The sequence below is a fragment of the Hyperolius riggenbachi genome, chromosome 8 (assembly GCF_040937935.1).
Source record: "Hyperolius riggenbachi isolate aHypRig1 chromosome 8, aHypRig1.pri, whole genome shotgun sequence".
NCBI classification, from domain to species: Eukaryota; Metazoa; Chordata; class Amphibia; order Anura; family Hyperoliidae; genus Hyperolius; species Hyperolius riggenbachi.
Genome location: NC_090653.1, coordinates 297,346,852 through 297,364,625, shown reverse-complemented (window position 1 = coordinate 297,364,625; position 17,774 = coordinate 297,346,852). Strand labels below are relative to the sequence as shown.

Genomic DNA, 17,774 nt, shown 5'->3' with positions numbered 1-17,774 from the left:
TCTTTATGTATGCAGCCTGAGCAGAGGGAGGAGCCTGAGCAAAGGGAGGAGCCTGAGCAAAGGGAGGAGCCACCCACAAGGGGTCAAGGAAACTCCCCACGAGGTGAGGCATGCAAGTCACATGACCAAAATTTGGAGTCTGCAAAGAAATGTTGTAGCCATTTTCAATCCCTGAAAATGTGAGTTATTTAATTCTGCACTTCCTGTAACACAAAATATTTGGCACTGCAAAGTCAAAGATTTTCCTTTCCTGTTTGTAAGACTGAGCATCATTATGCCTGTAGGGAGTTACCACCCCAGATGCATGCTGGGAGAGAACGTCTATCTGTGGCTCTCCTTCCACTTGTGCAGGTTGTGGGGGAGGGGCTATGACCCACCCATACATGTAGCGTCATCTAATGGACGCCTGTCATATACATTCATATGAAATGTGGGGGGAGGGGCCATGACCCGCCCATACATATAGCGTCATCTGACGGACACCTGTCATATACATTCATATGAAATGTGGGGGGAGGGGCTATGACCCGCCCATACATATAGCGCCATCTGACGGACACCTGTCATATACATTCATATGAAATGTGGGGGGAGGGGCTATGACCCGCCCATACATATAGCGTCATCTGACGGACGCCTGTCATATACATTCATATGAAATGTGGGGGGAGGGGCTATGACCCGCCCATACATATAGCGTCATCTGACGGACACCTGTCATAAACATTCATATGAAATGTGGGGGGAGGGGCTATGACCCGCCCATACATATAGCGTCATCTGACGGACGCCTGTCATATACATTCATAAGAAGTCTGGGGGAGTGGCTATGACCCACCCATACATATAGCGTCATCTGACGAACGCCTGCCATGTAAATTTGTATGAAGTGTGAGGGAGGGGCTATGACCTGCCCATACATATAGCATCATTTGACGGACGCCTGTCATATACATTCGTATGAAGTGTGGGGGGAGTGGCTATGACCCACCCATACATATAGTCATCTGACGGACGCCTGTCATATACATTCATAAGTCTGGGGGAGTGGCTATGACCCGTCCATACATACAGCGTCATCTGACGGACGCCTGTCATATACATTCGTATGAAGTGTGGGGGAGGGGCTATGACCTGACCATACATATAGCATCATCTGACCGTGCAGACAGGTTATATACATTCGTATGAAGTGTGGGGGAGTGGTTATGACCCGCCCATATATATGGAGGGGCTATGATCCACCCATACATATAGCGTCATCTGACGACGTCTGTCATATACATTCTTATGACGTGTGGAGGGAGTGGCTATGACCCGCCCATAAGTCTAGCATCATCTGACGGATGCCTGTCATATACATTTGCATGAAGTGTGGGGGGAGTGGCTATGACCCGCCCATACATATAGCATCATCTGACGGACGCTTGTCATATACATTCGCATGAAGTGTGGGGGGAGTGGCTATGACCCGCCCATACATATAGCATCATCTGACGGACGTCTGTCATATACATTCCTATGAAGTGTGATCTCACTAATGTTTCCTAGGGGGGATAGCAGCTGGTGGCCCCGCCCCACTCGCGGTTTTTACTCACCGTTGGCCTTTTTGAAAAGCTCCACCGCGTCCGGATTCAGCGCCAGCAGCTTCTGCGCGACCTCAATGAGGGAAACCAGAATCTTCCGGAGCTCCGTCTGAAACTGCAGCAAAAAAACAGGACTCAGCCAAGCGGCAGAATCTGCGGTTCCCTATCAGTTCATTGTTTGTATAAAACATTTATTATGGGTGCATCCCTGTTACTGAATTCACAAAGCACAGAAAACCCAGTACAGACTTCCTGTCTGGAGGCATCTTGCTTATAACTAAGTAAACCAGAGGGTCTGTGCAGTTTACTTTGCTGGGAGAAGTGGGCGGGGCTATTTCCCTCCTGCTTTGTGAGTCAGCAGGCGGTGTGATAATATCCAGCTGTATGCCACACCTTGTATAATGTACACATACATGGGACAGCGAAGTATGTATAGCAATAAGATACAATAGAGAAGAGAACTCTGCCCATACCATGCTACAGTATAATGAAAGGGGCATAAGGGGAGTCAGTGGGCAGTATATAAGATGGAGCGGTGTGTCTACCAAGATACAATAGAGGAGAGAGCTCTGCCCATAATGGATGACACTGTAAGGGGATAATGGTGGACACAAAGTAAGGGGAGTCAGTGAACTGTATATTAGATGGTGCTGTATGTCTACCAAGATACAATAGGATAGAGAGCTCTGCCCATACCAAATTACACTGTAAGGGAATAATGGGGGACATAAGGAGTCAGTAAGCTGTATATACATTCACCTAAAGGATTATTAGGAACACCTGTTCAATTTCTCATTAATGCAATTATCTAATCAACCAATCACATGGCAGTTGCTGCAATGCATTTAGGGGTGTGGTCCTGGTCAAGACAATCTCCTGAACTCAAAACTGAATGTCAGAATGGGAAAGGAAGGTGATTTGAGAAATTTTGAGTGTGGCATGGTTGTTGGTGCCAGACGGGCCGGTCTGAGGATTTCACAATCTGCTCAGTTACTGGGATTTTCACACACAACCATTTCTAAGGTTTACAAAGAATGGTGTGAAAAGGGAAAAACATCCAGTATGTGGCAGTCCTGTGGGTGAAAATGCCTTGTTGATGGTAGAGGACAGAGAATGGGCCGACTGATTCAAGCTGATAGAAGAGCAACGTTGACTGAAATATCCACTCATTACAACCGAGGTATGCAGCAAAGCATTTGTGAAGCCACAACACACACAACCTTGAGGCGGATGGGCTACAACAGCAGAAGACCCCACCGGGTACCACTCATCTCCACTACAAACAGGAAAAAGAGGCTACAATTTGCATGAGCTCACCAAAATTTGACAGTTGAAGACTGGAAACAGTTGCCTGGTCTGATGAGTCTCGATAGAGTCAGAATTTGGCATAAACAGAATGAGAGCATGGATCCATCATGCCTTGTTACCACTGTGCAGGCTGGTGGTGTAATGGTGTGGGGGATGTTTTTAGGCCCCTTAGTGCCAATTGGGCATTGTTTATATGCCACTGGCTACCTGAGCATTGTTTCTGACCATGTCCATCCCTTCATGACCCCCATGTACCCATCCTCTGATGGCCACTTCCAGCAGGATAATGCACCATGTCACAAAGCTCAAATCATTTCAAATTGGTTTCTTGAACATGACAATGAGGTCACTGTACTAAAATGGCCCCACAGTCACCAGATCTCACCCCAATAGAGCATCTTTGGGATGTGATGGAACGGGAGCTTCGTGCCCTGGATGTGCATCCCACAAATCTCCATCCACTGCAAGATGCCATCCTATCAATATGGGCCAACATCTCTAAAGAATGCTTTCAGCACCTTGTGGAATCAATGCCACGTAGAATTAGGGCAGTTCTGAAGGCAAAAGGGGGTCAAATACTGTATTAGTATGGTGTTCCTAATAATCCTTTAGGTGAGTGTATAAGATGGAGCTGTGTGTCTGCCAAGATACAATAGAGGAGAGAGCTCTGCCCATACCAGGCTACAGTATAATGAGGGGGACATAAGAGCTAAGGGGAGTCAGTAAGCTGTATAGGAGATGGAGCTGTACGTCTACCAAGATACTATAGAGGAGAGAGCTCTGCCCATACCAGGCTACAGTATAATGAGGGGGACATAAGAGCTAAGGGGAGTCAGTAAGCTGTATATAAGATGGAGCTGTGTGTCTACCAAGATACAATAGAGAAGAGAGCTCTGCCCATACCAGATTACAGTGTAAGGGGTTAATGGTAGACTGTGTTGTGCAGCCAGTGGAGGAGCTGCATCTGAGGAGTGAGCAGAGCTGGCAGAGATCAGGCTGGATGTGGAGAGGTGCCACCGAGAAGGACATGATAAAACAATGACAGTAACCAGAGAAAAGTGATACTTACGTCCCGCATGTTGTGGTGTGCCACGGAGCGGTCCACGGTGCGAGCGGGGAGAGCGGCCGTGGCCTTCACGATGGCTTCCTTGTCCGGTGCTTTCTGCTCCTGCTTTCTCTACGAGAGAAAAACAGACAATGACACCAATTCTATCAAACCAACATGGCTGCCCTCCTGCTAAGTGTTAGATCTCCCGCCATTTGTATTACTGGCAGTTGTCAGGACCGGATCTGCGCATGCACAGCAGCCCAAACTGATCCCCACTGAGCCTATTACCGGGGCTGAATGGCAGACCGCAGGAGGACGGCGAGGGACTTGCCGGGTGAGTATAAAGCGCCGGGTGAGTATAAAATCTTTAGGGTCCCTCAGCTCAGGTTTCCTTTAACCCCTTGCCGACCACTCTACGCCAATTGACGTGAACCCAGCGGCCCCAGGACCACTCCACGCCGATTGGCATGAATGGCTGCGGGCGCCCTGGCAGACACAAAAGTGATCCGCTGTCATAGACTGAAGCCTTTGACAGCCGGTCGCTCTGAAGGAGGAAGGAGGGAGGGATATAAAATAAATAAAATAGTTACATTTATTTAAAAAAATAATCTAATAAATATTTATATTAAAAAACCCAAACATCTGGATCAGACCCCACCAACAGAAAGCTCAGTTGGTGGGGAGAAAAGGGGGGGGGGGGAAATCACTTGTGTGCAGAGTTGTATGGTCCTGCAGCAAGCACTTAAAGCTGCAGTGGCCCAATTATCAAAAAAATTCCTGGTCACTAGGGGGGGGGGGGGGGGGGTTTAAACACCGCGGACCTCAAGTGGCTAAGACGGCTGTACACCGCAGCCACTGACCCCCAACCCATGAGCGATCCGCCCCGCAGATCTACTTACTCCCTGTGGCGCCGATCCCATTATTCACCGCGTCACGCAAGCGCTCCTTATCACAGTGCATCCTCAGATACACAGCTGACACGCGTGATTGCAGACCGGCCCAGTGATGACAGGCAACATGCGTCAATGTTGTGTATGCACCGTTAAGCACTTCAGCCTACAGTGTTGTTCACTTTATGCATCCGAGCAACTTCCGCCTCCCATTTATTTGCCAATAACTTTATCACTACTTATTACACTGGAATGATCTATATCTTGTTTTTTCCACTCCCCTTTAGGCTTTCTTTGGGTAGTACATTATACTAAGAATTATTTTATTCTAAATCTATTTTAACAGGAAGCTAAAGAAAGAAATGGAAAAAATTCATTATTTCTCAGTTTTCAGCCATTATAGCTTTACCATGATACATGCTACCGTAATTAAAACCCATGCATTTTATTTGCCCATTTGTCCCGGTTATTACGCCATTTAAATGATGTCCCCATCACCGTTTATTGCACCGATATTTTATTTGGAAATAAGGTGCATTTTTTCAATTTGCATCCATCACTATTTACAAGCCTATAATTTAAAAAATTATATTAACATACTCTCTTGACATGCCTATTTAAAAGGTTCAGACCCTTGGGTAACTATTTATGTTGTTTTGTTTTTTTTGTTTGTTTAATTGTAATTTTTTTATTAAAAAATGTATTTGGGTAATTTTTGGTGTGGGAGGTAAACAGCCAATTTTAAATTTACAATAATGTATTTATTTATTTGAAAAATGTATGTGGTGTAGTTTTACTATTTGGCCACAAGATGGCCACAGTCTAAAAGACGTGGAAGCGAACTATCTCGCTTCCAGGAACTAGAATGAGGACGGGGAACTTTATTTTAAGCAGAAAGACCGCGGCCTCTAATAAGAGGCTGTTGGTTTTTCTCAGGGGGGACTTAGATCGATGAATGGGAAGTATATTACCTGCTAATGGCAGGCGGCGGGAGCGCGCGCATTCAGCTGCAGCAGCACAGTCTATCTGGACGAACATATTCGTCCAGATAGGCTTAAGTGGTTAAGGAAACATCACATATAACATTGGAAAGTACAAATGGTCGCTACTTCTGTTGTTTGGCAGCTGAATTAGGCAGATTTTACATCACACCGTCACGCCTGCTGTTTAATAGAAGTTAGTCTTAAAAATGAAGCCCTTAAACTGAGGATGAAAACATGAGACTCCGTTGTTACTGCTGTCCTGTTCACCATTAGTGCTAAACACACCACTGACGGATGTCGCACTATGCAGAGGGACAACAAGCAGCACTCGCGTGACGCCACATGGAAGGGAGCAGCGTGGGGGATTGGTGTCGCTGGGGGTGAGTAGATCTGCCGGACAGAACGCTTGTGGGTTGGGGGGGAGGGGTTGCCGCACACACGCCCGTCTATCGGCTGAGGCAGTCGTTACTGGTCGGGTGTGTCAGCCCCAGTATACCCCATCAGTGATTACACCTACGCGAACAATATGTAATGAAGAGGGTATCCTATATTATAAAACCCCCGTGTCTCTGCGCCCGATCCCTTTTTCCAGACCTGACAGTTTGCTGTCTGGGAACCTCATTGCATTGTGGGAAATAACAGCTTTTTCCAACTGCCAAGCAAGCAAGCAAGCAGCTCCCGGTGTACATATACTGGTTGTGATAATCAGGACTGGTTAGTGACATGATTATTATTATTTCACCCACCTTTTCCTCCACGGACACGTCGGCCATCTTTGGCGGTGGAGGCGGAGCCCGCTTCCTTATTAAGAGTAAGACGTCTGCAGAGAGAGGGAGGAGCAGTCAGTGCGACAGGTTTATCAGGTGGTCACACACATGGGGAGCTCCGATTGGCTGCTTCTCCCATCCCAGTGTTCTCCTCAGGCTTTTATAGCCGGGTGCTTCACCCGGCTAGTATTTGGTGAGCACCCGGCTGTCATCAGCTCACCACTTCCTATGCTGTAAGCAGAGTTGTGCAGAGAAGCTCCTCCTCTGCATTCTCTCATCTCGCCCCACCCGGCTACTTTCTCATGCCACCCGGCTGGAAAAAAAATCTGGGGAGATCACTGATCCTGCCACAATATAGCGTCGTGATCAGATGTAGAGGGTAAACACACATTCAGCACTTCCTCTATGTGGAATAGGAGCAAAAAACGTTTCTGTACCGTGTTAGCCAAACAAATTATATAGGTAGAAAAAACAACGTTTTGCTCTCAGCAGAACGATCTGTTACAGAATCATATTATCCGTTAGGTGTCAGGTGATCAGATGACTCCTTACGGAACATGATTGACTTGGCTTCATGATCTTCAGAAACCTGCTGGATTTCATGTTTGCTTGCATAACCTCACTGGCTCCAGCCTGCTGATCACCTGACCTCTAACTGCTAAACAGTAACCAGCACAACTGTCATCTTCCTGTTTACTATTTACCTGCATCAGTGTGTTACTTCAGCTAACATCTGGAAATATGCCTGAAGAAGGGGACTAGATCCCAGAAAGCTTGTGCTAACATCTGGAAATATGCCTGAAGAAGGGGACTAGATCCCAGAAAGCTTGTGCTAACATCTGGAAATATGCCTGAAGAAGGGGACTAGATCCCAGAAAGCTTGTGCTAACATCTGGGAATATGCCTGAAGAAGGGGACTAGATCCCAGAAAGCTTGTGCTAACATCTGGGAATATGCCTGAAGAAGGGGACTAGATCCCAGAAAGCTTGTGCTAACATCTGGGAATATGCCTGAAGAAGGGGACTAGATCCCAGAAAGCTTGTGCTAACATCTGGAAATATGCCTGAAGAAGGGGACTAGATCCCAGAAAGCTTGTGCTAACATCTGGAAATATGCCTGAAGAAGGGGACTAGATCCCAGAAAGCTTGCATCATTTACCTTTATCAGTTAGCCATTAAAAGGTATTATTTTTTACAAAACATTGTTTTTTCTACCTCTGTGTGGAATACAAATGTAAGAATAAAGCGTATTGCTGGACTATAGGATCGGGGGTCTATATACTGCAGGGAGGTGTACAAGGCCAGGAAGGCACAGTATTGTAGTGGTTAGCGCTCTCGCCTTGCAGCGCTGGGTCCCCTGTTTGAATCCCAGCCAGCACACTATCTGCACGGAGTTTGTATGTTCTCCCCGTGTCTGCGTGGGTTTCCCCGGACACGCCAGTTTCCTCTAACGTCCCAAAAACATACAGATAAGGTACAGCAATTGGCTTCTCCTATATTGGCCCTAGACTTGTATACCTGCACCACACGATACATACACAGACATATGACTATGGTAGGGATTAGATTTTGAGCCCCTCTGAGGACAGTTAGTGACAGGCAATACACTCTGTACAGTGCTGGGGGAGGGGGGGATAGATGATCACCTCTATCCTGGAGATTCTCTTCTCCGACGGTCTTGGTGTCAGACAGAACGCGCTCGGATGCGGCATGGACCAGTTTATGGTGGGTGAGGACTTTGGGGTCTTCAAGACTTCCATGGGCACACTGCAAGAGAAAACACAGAGCTAATAATCAGTATTAATGATTCATATTTCTCCCTCATCTTCCGCAGCGATGTACAATACAATGACTCGATACAGGAAGTACAACTGAAGTGTGTCAATTCAAAGCAGCAGCTGCAAGAAACAATAGGTGAGGGAGCCCCGACCTTGTGGGCTTACAATCTAATCATTAACAAGTAACAAAAGTAATCAGCAAGCACCTTACATACGGGGTCCATTCACATTAGCCGCACTGCACAGCGTTGCGCCTGCGTGTCACATGATCACTAAATAATGTGAACACAGCCTAGAGGTGGCCACGCACCATCCAATTTATTACATTTCTAATCAATTCAAGAATTTTAATCATTTTTTCTGACTGATTGTAACATTTCAAAAATCTGACCAATGTACCCACATAAAGTGTTCTCCCCAGGCTCTTTTAGGCAGGTGCTCCACCCGGCTAGTATTGGCGAGCACCCGGCTGTCATCCGCTCACTTCCTCCTATGCTGTAAGCAGAGCTGCTCACAGAAGCACAGGCCCTGCATTCTCTCATCTCGCCCCACCCAGCTACTTTTTCATGCCACCCGGCTTAAAACAATTTCTGGGGAAAACACTGACATATGTTCAATTATTCCCCAAATATGATAAAAATTATTGGAAACTCTGCAAAAATTGCTAGGGTGTGTATATTAATAAATTGACAATCTAACCCACACCATACAACTAAAAAAAAAATTGCCAGCACTCCTGTTCGATAAAAAACAGGAAATTCAATTGAAAAAAAAAAAAAAAGCTTTCGATTTTTTTGAGAGATCCAATCATATTTATTGAATATGAACCATACAATTATTTACATTTCTATCCAATTCAAGAATTGCAATCAATTTTTCTGATGAATTGTAACATTTCAAAAATCTGCCCAATGTGCCACTCATGTGATCAATCCAATTATGGGGGGGAAATGAATGAAAACTAATCAATCCAATTACAAGGGGAAAAAAATGAATGAAAACTAATAAAATTGCTTGGATCTATAGATCAAGCAATTGAAAATCTACCCCCCACAATTCAATTTTCATAAAAACTGATCAGAAAAATCCACCACTGCCAATCAACATATCGGGAAAAAAAGGGGGGAATCCAATCAAATTTCCCATTCAAAGAAAACAAAAACTTTCAGGATTTTTTGTACACCCAATCGTTTTTTAATTGATTTGCCATAAAATCTGATTATTTTATTGCATTGTGTGTGGCCACCTTTCGGCTCGGTTCAGACGGGTGATTGCCAGTGTTGGGATACGTTTGTTTATCAACCAATGGCCAGCGCTGAGATGAATGGCAGCGTTCATCACAATGTGATCACTGTTCACGCGAATGTCACGGTCAATGAAAAGTTCTTAAACACCGCCCATCTTCGGTTGTATTTGGCAGTTCCGTGCCCCCCCCCCCCGCGGGGCTCAAAATGTGGCATGAGGATGGAATGACATTGGCCAATCAAAATTGGATGTGTGTACAAGGCTGTGGAGTTGGAGTTGGGAATCGGGGCAATTTTTGGGTACCTGCAGTCGGAGTCAGTGGTTTCATAAACTGCGAAGTTGGATTTTTGTACCCACTCCACAGCCCTGTGTGTTTACGCACTCTAAGGGGCTCTTTTCCACTATGAAACGTGATCGCAATGGCATTTCAAACCAATTACCACGAATGAGATTGAGTTCTTATACTCAGTATAGCGGAGCTCAATCGCACCCAAAACACGGAGGGACGATGATTGTGCTCAAGACGAAATTGCAACGCAAACAAATCGCACTAATAGAAATGGCTGCAGTTTTCATTCGCCTTACTGTACCCTGCGTTTTGCGAGCCGTTAGCAAGAGGAATCAGATCGCAAAACTCAGGATAATGGAAAAGGGCCCTAAGCTGTGGCCAGAAACGTGGCAGGTAATCGGGATCTGGCTCTGTCCATACGTGGGATCTCAGCTGTGGGCACGAGAGGTGTTATTTCACACAGAAACTCCGCCGTGACCATCAGCAGATCCATTAAACACACTCTGCATTCTTCACTGCAATCCCCCCGAGACTATCTACATTACAGCACAAGATTCTGTAACAGATCGTTCTGCTGAGAGCCAAACGTGACGTTACCCCGCAGGAACCCATCCCAGAATCCTCCCTGCTCTGCCCACCGCCATCCTGCAGGAACCAATGCCAGAATTCTCCCTGCTCTGCCCACCGCCATCCTGCAGGAACCCATCCCAGAATCCTCCCTGCTCTGCCCACCGCAACCCTGCAGGAACCAATCCCAGAATCCTCCCTGCTCTGCCCACCGCCATCCTGCAGGAACCAATCCCAGAATCCTCCCTGCTCTGCCCACCACCATCCTGCAGGAACCAATGCCAGAATTCTCCCTGCTCTGCCCACCTCCATCCTGCAGGAACCCATCCCAGAATCCTCCCTGCTCTGCCCACCGCAACCCTGCAGGAACCCATCCCAGAATCCCCCCTGCTCTGCCCACTGCAACCCTACAGGAACCCATCCCAGAATCCTTCCTGCTCTGCCCACCGCAACCAAAATCACCCCGCAGGAACCAATCCCAGAATCCTCCCTGCTCTGCCCACCGCCACCCTGCAGGAACCAATGCCAGAATTCTCCCTGCTCTGCCCACCGCCATCCTGCAGGAACCTATCCCAGAATCCTCCCTGCTCTGCCCACCGCCATCCTGCAGGAACCAATGCCAGAATTCTTCCTGCTCTGCCCACCGCCATCCTGCAGGAACCAATCCCAGAATCCTCCCTCCTCTGCCCACCGCCATCCTGCAGGAACCAATGCCAGAATTCTCCCTGCTCTGCCCACCGCAACCCTACAGGAACCAATCCCAGAGTCCTCTCTGCTCTGCCCACCGCAACCCTGCAGGAACTGATCCCAGAATCCTCCCTGCTCTGCCCACCGCAACCCTGCAGGAACTGATCCCAGAATCCTGCCTGCTCTGCCCACCGCCATCCTGCAGGAACCTATCCCAGAATCCTCCCTGCTCTGCCCACCGCCACCCTGCAGGAACCAATCCCAGAATCCTCCCTGCTCTGCCCACTGCCATCCTGCAGGAACCAATCCCAGAATCCTCCCTGCTCTGCCCACCGCCATCGTGCAGGAACCAATGCCAGAATTCTCCCTGCTCTGCCCACCGCCATCCTGCAGGAACCAATCCCAGAATCCTCCCTGCTCTGCCCACTGCCATCCTGCAGGAACCAATGCCAGAATTCTCCCTGCTCTGCCCACCGCAACCCTACAGGAACCGATCCCAGAATCCTCTCTGCTCTGCCCACCGCAACCCTGCAGGAACTGATCCCAGAATCCTCCCTGCTCTGCCCACCGCAACCCTGCAGGCACTGATCCCAGAATCCTCCCTGCTCTGCCCACCGCCATCCTGCAGGAACCTATCCCAGAATCCTCCCTGCTCTGCCCACCGCCACCCTGCAGGAACCAATCCGAGAATCCTTCCTGCTCTGCCCACCGCAACCCTACAGGAACCAATCCCAGAATCCTCTCTGCTCTGCCCACCGCAACCCTGCAGGAACTGATCCCAGAATCCTCCCTGCTCTGCCCACCGCAACCCTGCAGGAACCAATCCCAGAATCCTCCCTGCTCTGCCCACCGCAACCCTGCAAGACCCAATACCAGAATCCTCCCTGCTCTGCCCACCGCCACCCTGCAGGAACCCATCCCAGAATCCTCCCTGCTCTGCCCACCGCAACCCTGCAGGACCCAATCCCAGAATCCTCCCTTCTCTGCCCACCGCAACCCTGCAGGAACCCATCCCAGAATCCTCCCTGCTCTGCCCACCGCAACCCTGCAGGAACCCATCCCAGAATCCTCCCTGCTCTGCCCACCGCAACCCTGCAGGAACCAATCCCAGAATCCTCCCTGCTCTGCCCACCGCCACCCTGCAGGAACCCATCCCAGAATCCTCCCTGCTTTGCCCACCGCAACCCTGTAGGAACCAATCCCAGAATCCTTCCTGTTCTGCCCACCGCAACCCTGCAAGAACCATTTCCAGAATCCTCCCTTCTCTGCCCACCGCCACCCTGCAGAAACCCATAACGGAATCCTCCCTGCTCTGCCCACCGCAACCCTGCAGGAACCTATCCCAGAATCCTCCCTGCTCTGCCCACCGCAACCCTGCAGGAACCAATCCCAGAATCCTCCCTGCTCTGCCCCCTGCAGGAACCAATCCCAGAATCCTCCCTGCTCTGCCCACCTCCCCCCTACAGGAACCAATCCCAGAATCCTCCCTGCTTGCTCACTGCAACCCTGCAGGAACCAATCCCAGAATCCTCCCTGCTCTGCTCACCGCAACCCTGCAGGAACCAATCCCAGAATCCTCCCTGCTTTGCTCACCGCAACCCTGCAGGAACCAATCCCAGAATCCTCCCTGCTCTGCCCACCGCAACCCTGCAGGAGCCAATCCCAAAATCCTCCCTGCTCTGCCTACTGCAACCACCGTCACGGGTGACATCACCATGCAGGAACCTATACCAGAATCCTCCCTGCTCCGCCCACCGCAACAACCGTCACCCTTCAGGAACCAATCCCAGAATCCTCCCTGCTCTGCCCACCACAACCACCGTCACCCAGCAAGAACCAATCCCAGAATCCTCCCTGCTCTGCCCACCGCAACCCTGCAGGAACCCATCCCAGAATCCTCCCTGGTCTGCCCACTGCAACCCTACAGGAACCAATACCAGAATCCTTCCTGCTCTGCGCACCGCAACCACAATCACCCCGCAGGAACCAATCCTAGAATCCTCCTTGCTCTGCCCACCACCGTCCCGCAGGAACCAATCCTGGAATCCTCCCTGCTCTGCCCACCACAACCACCATCACCCCGCAGGAACCAATCCCAGAATCCTCCTTGCTCTGCCCACCACCGCCCCGCAGGAACCAATATCCTGGAATCCTCCCTGCTCTGCCCACCACAACCCTGCAGTATCAAATCCCAGAATCCTCTCTGCTCTGCCCACCGCAACCCTGCAAGACCCAATCCCAGAATCCTCCCTGCTCTGCCCACCGCAACCCTGCAAGACCCAATCCCAGAATCCTCCCTGCTCTGCCCACCGCAACCCTGTAGGAACTGATCCCAGAATCCACCCTGCTCTATCCACCGCAACCCTGCAGGAACCAATCCCAGAATCCTCCCTGCTCTGCCCACCGCAACCCTGCAGGAACCAATCCCAGAATCCTCCCTGCTCTGCCCACTGCAACCCTGCAGGAACCCATCCCAGAATCCTCCCTGCTCTGCCCACCGCCACCCTACAGGAACCAATCCCAGAATCCTCCCTGTTCTGCCCACTGCCACCCTGCACGAACCCATCCCAGAATCCTCCCTGCTCTGCCCACCGCCACCCTGCAGGAACCCATCCCAGAATCCTCCCTGTTTTGCCCACCGTAACCCTGCAGGAACCAATCCCAGAATCCTTCCTTCTCTGCCCACCGCAACCCTGCAGGAACCCATCCCAGAATCCTCCCTGCTCTGCCCACCGCAACCCTGCAGGAACCAATCCCAGAATCCTCCCTGCTCTGCCCACCGCCACCCTGCAGGAACCAATCCCAGAATCCTCTCTTCTCTGCCCACCGCAACCCTGCAGGAACCCATCACAGAATCCTCCCTGCTCTGCCCACCGCAAACCTGCAAGACCCAATCCCAGAATCCTCCCTGCTCTGCCCACCGCAACCCTGTAGGAACTGATCCCAGAATCCACCCTGCTCTACCCACCGCAACCCTGCAGGAACCAATCCCAGAATCCTCCCTGCTCTGCCCACCGCAACCCTGCAGGAACCAATCCCAGAATCCTCCCTGCTCTGCCCACTGCAACCCTGCAGGAACCCATCCCAGAATCCTCCCTGCTCTGCCCACCGCAACCCTACAGGAACCAATCCCAGAATTCTCCCTGTTCTGCCCACTGCCACCCTGCACGAACCCATCCCAGAATCCTCCCTGCTCTGCCCACCGCCACCCTGCAGGAACCCATCCCAGAATCCTCTCTTCTCTGCCCACCGCAACCCTGCAGGAACCCATCACAGAATCCTCCCTGCTCTGCCCACCGCAACCCTGCAGGAACCAATCCCAGAATCCTCCCTGCTCTGCCCCCTGCAAGAACCAATCCCAGAATCCTCCCTGCTCTGCCCACCTTCCCCCTACAGGAACCCATCCCAGAATCCTCCCTGCTTTGCTCACCGCAACCCTGCAGGAACCAATCCCAGAATCCTCCCTGCTCTGCCCACTGCAACCCTGAAGGAACCCATCCCAGAATCTTCCCTGCTCTGCCCACCTCCACCCTGCAGGAACTGATCCCAGAATCCTCCCTGCTTTGCTCACCGCAACCCTGCAGGAACCAATCCCAGAATCCTCCCTGCTCTGCCCACCGCCACCCTGCAGGAGCCAATCCCAAAATCCTCCCTGCTCTGCCCACTGCAACCACCGTCACGGTAATCCTGACATCACCATGCAGGAACCTATCCCAGAATCCTCCCTGCTCCACCCACCGCAACAACAGTCACCCTGCAGGAACCAATCCCAGAATCCTCCCTGCTCTGCCCACCACAACCACCGCCACCCTGCAGGAACCAATCCCATAATCCTCCCTGCTCTGCCCACCGCAACCCTGCAGGAACCCATCCCAGAATCCTCCCTGCTCTGCACACCACAACCCTGCAGGAACTGATCCCAGAATCCCCCCTGCTCTGCCCACCACAACCCTACAGGAACCAATCTCAGAATCCTCCCTGCTCTGCCCACCGCAACCCTAAAGGAACCAATCCCAGAATCCTCCCTGCTCTGCCACCGCAACGGTAACCCTGATATCATCCTGCAGGAACTGATCCCTGAATCCTCCCTGCTCTGCCAACCACAACCACCGTCACCCGCAGGAACCAATCCCAAAATCCTCCCTGCTCCGCCCACTGCAACCACAGTCACAGTAACCTTGATGCTTCCTGCAAATCCTCATTGCTCCCCGGGGGACATCGCTGACTATCACAGGGCATGGGGGCCTCATGAGCGTATCAGCTGACAGTATACAGTCTGTACAGTCATCGCCCATCCTCCACAAACAGCCAAGTTGGAATTATTCAGCTAATTGCTACTGTATTCCCTTCCACAGGGAGGCGCTAGAGAGGCTTCTGAGGAGCAGAACTCACAAGAGACAAGTGGAGTTCAGTGAATTACTTGTGAGGCTCTGATTGGCTGGTCACGGTCATGTGACACTGGTTTCCTGTGTGGACTGAAGCAGGAAGTGACCTCAGAGTCAGTCGGATCAAATGGGTCTCTGTGATATCTGCTACACACGAGTAAAGGAAGCCATATACTTGTCAATTTTCCATCTCGATTCCTGGCAGATCTAATTGAATCTCTCAGAAATCTGCTGCCCCAACAGGTCCATTTGATGATCTGACACAATCAACCGATGGGCCATAGCTATACAATGCATCAAACAGTGCAACAATTAATTAATCCGCTGGCCACACGCTTGTTCCATACATGACTCCGGACTACATACGTGTCTCAGCACCCCTCCCCCCCTACATACGTGTCTCATACACTCCTCCATCCCCACACACGTGTCTCAGCACCCCTCCTCCCCTACATACATGTCTCAGGCACCCCTCCTCCCCTACATACATGTCTCAGCACCCCTCCTCCCCCTACATACATGTCTCAGCACCCCTCCCCCTACATACATGTCTCAGCACCCCTCCCCCTACATACATGTCTCAGCACCCCTCCCCCCTACATACATGTCTCAGGCACACCTACTCCCCTACATAAATGTCTCAGCACCCCTCCTCCCCTACATACATGTCTCAGCACCCCTCCTCCCCTACATACATGTCTCAGCACCCCTCCTCCCCTACATACATGTCTCAGCACCCCTCCTCCCCTACATACATGTCTCAGCACCCCTCCTCCCCTACATACATGTCTCAGCACCCCTCCTCCCCTACATACATGTCTCAGCACCCCTCCTCCCCTACATACATGTCTCAGCACCCCTCCTCCCCTACATACATGTCTTAGCACCCCTCCTCCCCTACATACATGTCTCAGCAACCCTCCTCCCCTACATACATGTCTCAGCACCCCTCCTCCCCTACATACATGTCTCAGCACCCCTCCTCCCCTACATACATGTCTCAGCACCCCTCCTCCCCTACATACATGTCTCAGCACCCCTCCTCCCCTACATACATGTCTCAGCACCCCTCCTCCCCTACATACATGTCTCAGCACCCCTCCTCCCCTACATACATGTCTCAGCAACCCTCCTCCCCTACATACATGTCTCAGCAACCCTCCTCCCCTACATACATGTCTCAGCACCCCTACATACATGTCTCAGCACCCCTACATACATGTCTCATACACTCCTCCATCCCCACACACGTGTCTAAGCACCCCTCCTCCCCTACATACATGTCTCGGGCACCCCTCCTCCCCTACATACATGTCTCAGCACCCCTCCTCCCCTACATACATGTCTCGGGCACCCCTCCTCCCCTACATACATGTCTCAGCACCCCTCCTCCCCCTACATACACGTCTCAGCACCCCTCCCCCTACATACATGTCTCAGCACCCCTCCCCCTACATACATGTCTCAGCACCCCTCCCCCCTACATACATGTCTCAGGCACCCCTCCTCCCCTACATACATGTCTCAGGCACCCCTCCTCCCCTACTTACATGTCTCAGGCACCCCTCCTCCCCTACTTACATGTCTCAGGCACCCCTCCTCCCCTACTTACATGTCTCAGGCACCCCTCCTCCCCTACATACATACATGTCTCAGCACTCCTCCTCCCCTACATACATGTCTCAGCACCCCTACATACATGTCTCAGCACCCCTACATACGTGTCTCAGCACCCCTCCTCCCCCTACATACATGTCTCAGCACCCATCCCCCTACATACATGTCTCAGGCATTGCTCCTTCAGCCGGTCGAGTGTCAGCTCCTCGGTCACCTCCTCCAGCCACTCCGCCCCCTCCAGGCTGCAGACATGGAGTCTGATCACCCGGCCGGGGAAGATCTTCTCCTCTTGCACGAACATGGAGCGGCCCAAGGACAGCGCAGCAGCACCGGAACCCCGCCCGGGGCATGCCGGGAACACAGCAGCACGAGAACTACCGGCAGAGGGCGGGCGAGAGCAGAGCCGGAGCTATACACAGCAATGACCAGCAGAGGGCGGGCGAGAGACAGCCGGAGCTATACACATCAATGACCAGCAGAGGGCGGGCGAGAGACAGCCGGAGCTATACACAGCAATGACCAGCAGAGGGCGGGCGAGAGACAGCCGGAGCTATACACGGCAATGACCAGCAGAGGGCGGGCGAGAAACAGCCGGAGCTATACACAGCACTGACCAGCAGAGGGC

The 17,774-nt window shown here is 51.2% G+C and overlaps 1 protein-coding gene across 1 annotated transcript in view; it reads right to left on the bottom strand.

Annotated features, from left to right (window-relative positions):
- UBAC1 (UBA domain containing 1) overlaps positions 1–17,514 on the bottom strand; it is a 53,390-nt gene extending 35,876 nt beyond the window's left edge. Inside the window, exons 1-5 of the mRNA XM_068249201.1 lie at positions 17,313–17,514; positions 8,228–8,348; positions 6,562–6,635; positions 3,964–4,071; positions 1,599–1,701 (exon numbers count right to left, since the gene is read on the bottom strand). Coding sequence (XP_068105302.1) covers positions 1,599–1,701; positions 3,964–4,071; positions 6,562–6,635; positions 8,228–8,348; positions 17,313–17,450 — 544 coding nt within the window. The 5' untranslated portion in view covers positions 17,451–17,514. The remainder of the gene's footprint in view (positions 1–1,598; positions 1,702–3,963; positions 4,072–6,561; positions 6,636–8,227; positions 8,349–17,312) is intronic.
- Positions 17,515–17,774: the final 260 nt, after the last annotated feature.